Here is an 8,942-nt window from a genome sequence, read left to right on the forward strand (position 1 = left end):
ACACACACACACACACACACATACAGTAAAAAACAAGGCAGGTCCTCCCTACAAGGGAAATTTAGGGCAAAGAAAATCTGATTAATCCATTAGTAGGCACAGTGGTGCACACCTGTTAAACCCTGCAACTTGGGAGACTGAGGCAGGGTGGCATGTTCAAGGCCAGCCTCTGCAACTCAGCTGAGACCCTGTCTCAAATATTTTTTAAAAGGGGGAGCTGGGATAGGGCTGCAATTGTGGCTCAGCAGTAAAGCACTGGCCTAGCCCATGTGAGGCCCTGAGTTCGATCCTCAATATCATATAAAAATAAATAAATTAATTAAATAAAGCTATTGTGTCCAACTAAAAATATTTTTTTAAAAAGGGAGGAAGGTGGGGGTGTACATCAGTGGTACAGCACTTGCCTCACATGCACGAGACTCTGGGCTCAATCCCCAGTACCAACAAAGGGAAAAAATACACACACACACACAATTCTGTCTTGGGGGCAGCAGGCTAAACAGCAGCCACACTCAGGCTGTGGTTCCCAGAGCAGCAGGGGACCATCGACAAGGACATCAAAGTCCCAGGGTAATGGCAGGATGGGACAGATGGGCCCAGACTCTGGAGGAAGAGGGATGTGTGACCTGTTAGGAGGTGCAGCAACTGAGCCCCAGAGCAGCCAGATACTTTCAAGAGAGTGGGGGACTCTGGCCTGAGTGCGACTCTGGGACCCAGGGGACACAGCCCCCCTTGACCAGTGCAGAAGAGTCAGCAGCAACTCCTGCAGGGGCTGCTCTTCCAGGCTGTCACCAGGCACGTGTCAGGCAGGAGAGGGCACCTCAGCCAGGCCTTGCTGCTGACCTCCATTTCTATCCTCTTCAAGGGCTGAGCTTGGAGCTGCTCTTCCCACTCTCCATGAAGCTGAGAAGCTCTGGGCAGACTGAGGGAGGCGGAGGCAAATGAGAAGGGCGCCCTTAGGTGTGAACCCGTGTCTCCAAGGCATGTCGGGGTGGACCAGTTCCATATGTCATAGGCCACTGGTTACCACGGAGACCAGCTGCCAGAGGCCTCTCTCAGTGGCCATGGTGACCTGTGCTCCTAAAGAGAGGCCCCCTGGAGTCCAGAGTTGATCATCGGGAATAACTTCAGGGTGCATGACAAGGTCTCCTGGCAACTGTGTCAAAGGGACCTTGGGTGCTCCTGTCTCTGCAGAGTCCCTCACGGGCCTTCAGTTGCCAGCTCCCCTTCCTCCTCCCCACCCAAGGGCCCCCTATGGCTTGTGCAGGACACAGGAGACTCACCCAGGGCTGGCCAAGGCCCTTGAGTTTGGTTAGAACGCCCGCTGGGGAGGAGGCAGGCAGGGGTGTGTGTGTGTGTGTGTGTGTGTGTGTGTGTGTGTGTGTGTGTGTGTGTGTGTATGGTGGGTGCTGCCCATAAAACATGCTTCTGAGAAACACCAAAATGTAGACAGGGTCGCCTCAACAGACCTCCGTGATGGTGGCTTTTAAATTTTCCCTCTTCCTTTAGACAATCCTTTTTTTTTTTTTTTAATTATTTTAATGTAGAGTTTGCATCTTAACCAAAGAGGACGGTTAAGCATTATTCAGTATATCTGTGTTGTTGTGCAGAAACTTTTCATCTGTGAAACAGAAACTGCACCATTAAGCGGCTCCTGCTTCCTCTCTCCCTGCAGCCCCTGGTGAGGTTTCTAATTTTTTTAAATTAGTTTTCATTTGCTTATTTGTACTTCCTAAATATCTACAACTGGCTTTATAGTTTATATGATTGACAAACAATGTTACCTGCAACCCTGTACCATCCCTCCACCAGGGCTCCAGCCGGCAGGTTGTCTGCAGGTCAACCCAGATGGACAGACCCCAGGTCTCCCTGCACCTCCCATCCATGGATGCCAGGCCTCCTCTCAGGAGGAAAAGACCAATGGATTTGCCTCAGGACAAGTTTCATTCATTAATTGAGTCTTGACTAAGCACTGGGTAGGTCCCAGGGATGTGATAGAATTTCATGGCTACTCATCCCTGTTCCCCTGTCATTAAGTCCAGAAGGGCTGTCCATGAAGAGTCACTCCCAGCCCCTAACCGTCCCATGCCTTTTGCCACTGAGATCCTTAAGCCTGCAGATGCTGAGGGCCATTGCCAAGTAGGAATGACGCATCAAAATTTCCTTGCCAGCGTACCCCATGTTGCTTAGAGGAAGGACTCGTGGAAATGGACTTGCCTTGGACATTCGCTGTGACATTGCATGTATGTTTGAGAAAGGTGACCCTGCTCAAGGACCAGGGTGGATCCGGGTTTAGGGAGGATCCTACTGGATTAGGGCGGATCCAGGTTTAGGGTGTATCCTGCAGGTTTTAGGGAGTATTCCGCTCCTTGGGTTTAGGGCGTTCCCGGTTTAGAACAATCTGGGTTTAGGGCGGTTCCAGGTTTAAGGTTATTCCTGCTGGGAATAGGGCGTATCCTGCTGAGTTCCCGTTGAGTTCTCTTGGGATTCAGAAAGTATTTGGGATTCAAAGCCTGGTGGAGTACGTGAATTTGGGAGAAGAACGTGAATTTCCCCAGAACGTGTTTGTAGAGTGCTGGTGTGAGTTCGGGAATAAAGAATTGCTGTTTGAATCTACAAGGTGTGTGGTGGCTCGTGATTCTGTGCCCAGCCAGACTGCGGCATGCAGGTCCAGTGCTCTTCTCCCTCGCGGTACCCAGGCCAGCCTACCTGGAGGTGGGGAGGGCGGCGGGCAGAGGGAACAGTGCTCACACGCTCGCCCCACCTGCTCTAGGACAAGTGAAGAACCTGCCCTGGGCAGGTCAGGGAGGAAGCAGGGTTCGAAGGTGATAAGGATGTAGAGAGTAATTTCTCCCCTGCTAATCTGAGGGCATCTGATATGGGCTGGGGCTGTAGCTCAATGGTAAAGCATTTGCCTTTGCATGTGTGTGAAGCACTGGGTTTGACCCTCTGCACCACAGAAAAATAAATAAACATATTGTGTGTTCATCTACAACGAAAAGTATATTCAAAAAATAAGTTTAAAAGCAGTGACGCACACACACACAGAAAACCGCAGCTAGTGCCAAAGTGTGACACTGGGGAATGTCAGGGTACCTTTGGTTTTTCAAACAAGGAACCAAAGCTTAGAATGTGGGGGGGTGGGGGGGTTGCCTGATGCCATGAGGCAAAGTGGTGGCAGCAGGGCTAAGATCAGAACCAGGACCCTGGGTCCCTGGAAACCCCTGCCGCCATCATCTCCACCAGGCACCCATCCCGGAGCGGAATGGAGGCCAGGGAAAGTCTAGGTGGGAGGAGCGTCCCAGGTGCAGGCCCGAATCTGCAGAAAGAAATGGAAGGACCTCAAAGGGAGGACCCACTGGCCTCCCTCCCCCAGCTACCTGAGACGGTTCTGCAGGGCTTTTAGCTGGGGCTGAGGGTCTGGAGAGACGAAGCGCATGCATGTCCCCTGGCACAATGTGTGTCCTCAATACTCAGGGATCAGTGTTTGTTTCCCTCAAATCTCAAATACGTGGTCAGGGACAGGAGTTGCTAAGGTGCTGGTCAGAGGGTCTAGGGTAAGTCAGGGACCGGTCATGAGGATGTCCTGGCAGAGGATCGCAGGTGAGGCTCCCCCTGATGGCATGTGGCCCTCAGGATGAGGCTGCTTCTCCATTTAGGAGGGTTCTGTTTCCTGCTGTCCCTCTTGGCCATCGTTGTCAGCCAGGGCCTGGGCCCTGCTTCCATGGGCGCCTACAGTATACAGGGAGCTGCCCACGGTCAGCCTGCTGAGGCTGTGCGAGCTGTGGTGGGGGAGCGGGCGGCAGCAGTGGGTGCCGAGGCCCAGGGCTTCCCGGAAAGTCTCCTGGAAACGGGTGGACATGAGGCTGTAGAGCACAGGGTTCACAGCTGAACCAAGGTAGAAGAAGACGCCAGAGACGAGGTGGACGCACTGGAAGGCCAGGAGCAGACCCTCTGTCCAGTGGGACACCAAGCTCCACATGAGGCGGTCAGCATGGAACGGGGCCCAGCAGATGCCAAAGACCACGACCAGCACATCTGTGGAGACAGAGAGGGCAGGCTGGGTGCTGGGGGCTCTGCCTGCCTTCCATCTCGCCTCCTCCTACCCCACAGCCCACCCAGCACTGCACCCTCCCAGGAGCTTCTGGAAATGTCCTATCCTGGCCATGTCCCTTGGAGAGACCCTTTCCCCTCTGACTGAGTGGGTCATGGTCTTTGCTTCTGGCCATGTCCACTGAACTAGCTGTGGACACCTGAGCCCAACTGGCCCAACAGACCCTCTCCCATGGAATTTGGAACTGGGGGACTCCCAGCAGGGACTGCTGAACCCCTAGTGTGACAGACTGCGAGCCAGGCCTTCTCTGAGGCCATGCTTGCTGACATGAAAGGACAGAAAGGCAGGAGAATGGATCAGGCAACAAGGTCATGAGACCACAGAGACCCCCACCTGCCCTGGCCCAGCCTTCCCAGCTTCTGCCCCCAACCCCCCTGGCTCAGCTGAAGACCTGCTGCGCTAACCCCCCTCCTGGAGAGGCCCCCTGCTTCCGGGTCCCTCCCCAGCAGTGGCAGGATGGACTAGCCAGGACCCCACCCCTTCTGACTTCTCCTTGCCCCAGGGATTAACCCTCTGCGTCCTTCCTGAGGTCTGGGCCGCTGGGTGGCCTTGGTTTGTGCGCTCTCTTCTCCAGCTCACTGTCCTCCGCTGCTGTGCCTCCCCATCACACCCTAGCAAGGTGTTCCTCTAATCCCAAATGTCAAACAGAGCGTGTCACAGCACACAGCCAGGAACACAGCAGTTCCTTGGGAGGTGGATGGAGTGAGGAGGGGAGAAGGTCAGTGGGTCCCAGGCCTGCAAGCAAATAGACCACCTTCCCAGGGGTGAGAGGGCCCTGGCTGAGCCCACTGCAGGCTCCACACATGTTTAGGGGGAGAGGGGTGACAATAGTAGGGGGCACACAGGCAGGGGAAGTGGTTGGTAGTGCAGGCTTCGTGATGCAGAGGTGGGAGGCCAGCACAATGCTTGGCCAGTCCCATCGCAGGGCCACACAAGTGACCCCAGACTCTGAGACACTGTTCCTGAATGGCAAGGGGAGTGGGTGGGTCTTGTTCTGGGGATAGGGCTCACCCCAGTCAGCTGGCCCTAACTAAGGTCTTAGCAGGTTTGTTCTGCCCTTGACACCCCCTCCCCACTTGACTTAGGCCCTGCTGAGGGTGCTGACCTGGGTGCAGCCAGGTCTTGGTCACAGTAAGGTCCAGAGTGGAGTGCCCTGGTCTGCCACAATGGTCACTTCTGTCCTGATTCCTCTGGTCTGCACACAAACACATCTCCTGAAGAGCCTCTTGAGTACAAATGGCCTTTCCCAGGGCTCCCAAGAAGCATAGACAGCTTGCAGGAAATCCCCATCTTGCATCTCCAGCCCTCCTGCCCCTCTTTTGGGGAACTTGTTCCCCTGGATCCCTCTGTGTGGTTCCTCAGGGGACTGTAAATCCCAGCATCCTTCCCTCTGGCCCAGGAGGTGAACCATGACCTAAGCTTACCAATCCGAATTTTCAATAGCTATGAAGGGAAGAGGGCAGCTCCCCAGAAGAGGGGACTGGGCAGTGGCTGTGCTGACAGCTGCTACAGGACAGAACAGGGCCAAGAATGTTCAAGAGCAACGATGAGAGTCCTGGAGGGTTCAGAGACCTGTTTCTGTCCTCCTGAAGCCCAGCCACACAAATTTCTGGGACCAGGGCTAGATGGGTGTGTGTGTCACCTTGACATTTGCACAAGGCTAGGGTCCCAAGCTTAGAAGGGCCCTGGTCTTGGCTTAATGCTCTATTGCTGCTGACCTGACATTCTTAATAATTTTTGGAGATTCTGAGTATTTGTTTTGTATTGAGCCTCACGGATTATGTAATCAATCCTAACTGTAAGCCATTAACATTTATCTCTGGCATAAATTTCTAACAGTCTAAAAGAGTCCCTGTACCTGTTAAGGTGGACACACAAACTAATAGGGTAGGCGACGTCCTCCAAACCACCCACTTGGCTCCAGAGAGCGGGGCATTCCGCTCCTTCACCAGGCCCCTGGATCCCCATGTCATACCCAGAGCCTGGCTCAGTCCCCCATCCCAGCTGCAACACTTACACAGCATCTTCGTCACTTGTCTCCGGCCTCTATCCTGCAGTGGGACTCTGGGGGTGTCACCACCCCTGGCCACTCTGATGCCCCTGCCCTTGGCCTCCTGTTGCAGCCGCAGCCCCACGAGCAGGTAGAGCACGCTGATGGTGGCCATGGGTAGGCAGAAGAAGAGCAATGCGGTGGCCTGCACCACCAGGTTGTACAGGGCCCGGGGGCGGACCACCATACACACAGCTGAGTCTGGCACTGGGCCCCGGCAGGGCACATGCAGCTGCTGGAGGCCATGCAAGCTGGTGTTGGGCAGAGAGCAGAGCAAGGCGAGGCCCCAGATGGCCCCGAGCCTGCGGCGCACATTGGCCCGTGTCACCACAGTCCTGGCCTGGAATGGATGCACTACGGCTATGTAGCGCTCCACGCTCAGAGTGGTGACGTTGAGCACGGAGGCCAGGCAGACTGTCTCGAACAGCAGCGTGCGGAAGTAGCAGCCACCAACGCCCAGCAGGAAGGGGTAATTGTGCCACATCTCATAGAGCTCCAGGGGCAGCCCCACCAGCAGCGTCAGCAGGTCTGATACTGCTAGGCTAAAGAGGTAGAAATTGGTGGGCGTGCGCATGGCCTTGTGGCGAAGGATGACCAGGCAGGTCAGCCCGTTGCCCACGGTGCCCACCACAAAGATCAGCAGGTATGTGGCACAGATAGGCGCAAACAGCTCTGACTGCTGCGGCCCCAGGTACTTGAGTCTCAGGGCCTCGTCTGTCAGGTTCAAGTCCTCAGGGTCAAAGTGCCCCGTGGCCTCACTGCCATTGCACGGTGAGGGGCTCCTTGCTTCCCCTAGGGACAGGTCTCCAGGGAAAATGGAGCAATTGAGGCAGAGAGGAGTCTGTAGAATAGAGGGAAGAGATATCCAGAAAAGTCAGTTAGGGAATCCTGGCTCTGTCCCCACTCATCAAACCAAAGGTGCCCGCTAAGATGACCATTTTTTATGTAGGGAGGGAAGGGGGGGACCTCTCCCATCCCTTTAAAGTGCATTACAATTTCAGAGACATAAAAACGTGCCTCCTTAAAACAATAAAGCAGGGCCATTTGATTTTAAATATCTTGATCTCCTTGAAACCTCTGAATAAATGACAGGTCCTCCGGAGCCCGGGCTTTGCCATGGTTAGCCTCCAGTGGGTAGTGGGTGTCTCCCTCTGAAGCTGGGGACTTTAGGAGAGGCACTCAGTTTGTGCCTCTGTAAAGTGGCACAAGGCTCAGTATCAAGAGGTCTGCCCCTATTCAAACCCAATTCCAGGCTTGTGACTTCTGGGAGAGAAGTCATAAGCCTGGAATTGAACCGTGGTCCTCTTTTTTAGGAGGATCCAGGAGTTTAATCCATGGAAAGTTCTGACACAGGCCCTGGCTGGCTACCGAGGGGCATGGTGACCACCAATCTGGCTGTGGGGACCCAATCAGTGTGGGGATCAAGGGAGAGAGTGAAAACGCTAAAAAACGACAATGCCTGATCCCAAACTCGGTTGGTTATTCTCTATCACCTGAACCCTTCAAAGCCTAAGTCTCCGACACCTTTGGCAGGGCCACTCCCAGGGTCCCCGCTACCCCTGCTCCGGTGCACCCTTGTCCCAGCCCGACGGGGCGGGTGCTGGGCAAGAGACGTCCCCTGCCACCAGGAAGGGTCGACCAGCGCAGCCCGCAGCCCCGGAGGGCGTTGGTGGCTCAAAAAGGGCAGAAATGACCCAGGCGGCGCCCTCGGGCCGATCCCTCCCGCCGCGGTCACTTACCATTCCGCTGGCTGCTCGCACCCCTGGGAGCCTGCGGACAGACAGACCGACAGCGGCCGCCCCGCCGCCCCGCCCGACGCGGCTGGAATGGCGCCAGGGAGCAGGACCGCCCCGGAGCCCGCGGGGACGCTGGACCCAGACCGCGCTCACCTCGGACCCCCGCGCCCAACCAGACCACAGCGGCGGGGAGACAGGCTTCCAGGAGCAGCTTTTCCTCCCGGACCCCTGGCGGCAGCCGGTTTTACAGATGAGAAGACAGCCTCAGAGAGAGGAAGCCACCCTCCAGCCCTTGTCACCGTGTCCCATCTTCTGCCCCACCTTTCAGACACACCCCCAGGATGCCTCCACCAGCCCCCAAGTCAAGGTGCTCCAAGGAGGCTCACCCCTGGGGTCCACGGCTGCGGCCACCCGCAGCCCCACATTGCAGTCCACCTGCTGGCTGCCTCCTCCCGAGGCCTGCAGCCCCGCTCCAGGTGCTGGACCTTCCAGGGCTGCACAGAAGCCCCCAGTCTCCCCCAGACCCAGAGCCACTCCCCAAAAGGCTCACAGAGAGTCACTCCCCACCTGCCTCCTGGTACTTCTCTCCTCAGCCCCAAACCCCTGCTCCTTACCCTCTCATGACCTTTGCCCCATGACCCTATTGTGGGGGCCATATCACTGGGATGGGGGAATCCAGGGAAGAGACAATAATGCTGCACCCCAGCCCCCTTCTGCTCCCCTGAGCACAGGTAAACCCCCGCCAGGGCTGCCCGCCAGCCCACCTCACTGTGCCATCAGCCCCCTAGCTGGAAGTGATGTCATCAGAAACTGCCCCTGGGGGCAAGAGGGACCCCAGGAAGGATGGATGGCACAAACCCAAGTGCTGGCTCCCACCTCCTCCCAGACCTGATACCTTTCCTCTGTCCAAGTGAGGCCCAGAAACCCTCATTGTGACCAACAGCCTCTCCAGTCAGTGCCCCCAAATCACACCTTGAGCAGCTCTGGGAGGGATCAAGGACAAAGCCCAAGGACACAGAGAGGCTGCTCTGGGCTGCGTGCC

General features: G+C 56.1%; 1 protein-coding gene across 1 annotated transcript; it reads right to left on the reverse strand.

Annotated features, from left to right (window-relative positions):
- Positions 1-2,984: 2,984 nt before the first annotated feature.
- On the reverse strand, positions 2,985-7,906 carry Nmur1 (neuromedin U receptor 1). Its single transcript, XM_078018484.1, has 3 exons — positions 7,790-7,906; positions 6,132-7,005; positions 2,985-4,038 (listed from the first exon to the last, which is right to left on the reverse strand). Exons 1-3 carry the CDS (start codon positions 7,904-7,906, stop codon positions 3,656-3,658), a joined length of 1,374 nt encoding a protein of 457 aa, XP_077874610.1. The 3' UTR covers positions 2,985-3,655.
- Positions 7,907-8,942: the final 1,036 nt, after the last annotated feature.

This window comes from Ictidomys tridecemlineatus, chromosome 7 (genome assembly GCF_052094955.1).
Source record: "Ictidomys tridecemlineatus isolate mIctTri1 chromosome 7, mIctTri1.hap1, whole genome shotgun sequence".
Classification (NCBI taxonomy): Eukaryota; Metazoa; Chordata; class Mammalia; order Rodentia; family Sciuridae; genus Ictidomys; species Ictidomys tridecemlineatus.

What these genes read in the sequence shown, in the direction of transcription:
- Nmur1 (XM_078018484.1), bottom strand. Translation starts at nt 7,906, where the DNA reads ATGGTAAGTGACCGCGGCGGGAGGGATCGGCCCGAGGGCGCCGCCTGG. An exon ending in GCGCTGGTCGACCCTTCCTG is followed by an intron (nt 7,006 to 7,789) that starts GTGGCAGGGGAC and finishes TCTATTCTACAG; the next exon opens with ACTCCTCTCTGCCTCAATTG. An exon ending in ACAAGTGACGAAGATGCTGT is followed by an intron (nt 4,039 to 6,131) that starts GTAAGTGTTGCA and finishes CTGTCTCCACAG; the next exon opens with ATGTGCTGGTCGTGGTCTTT.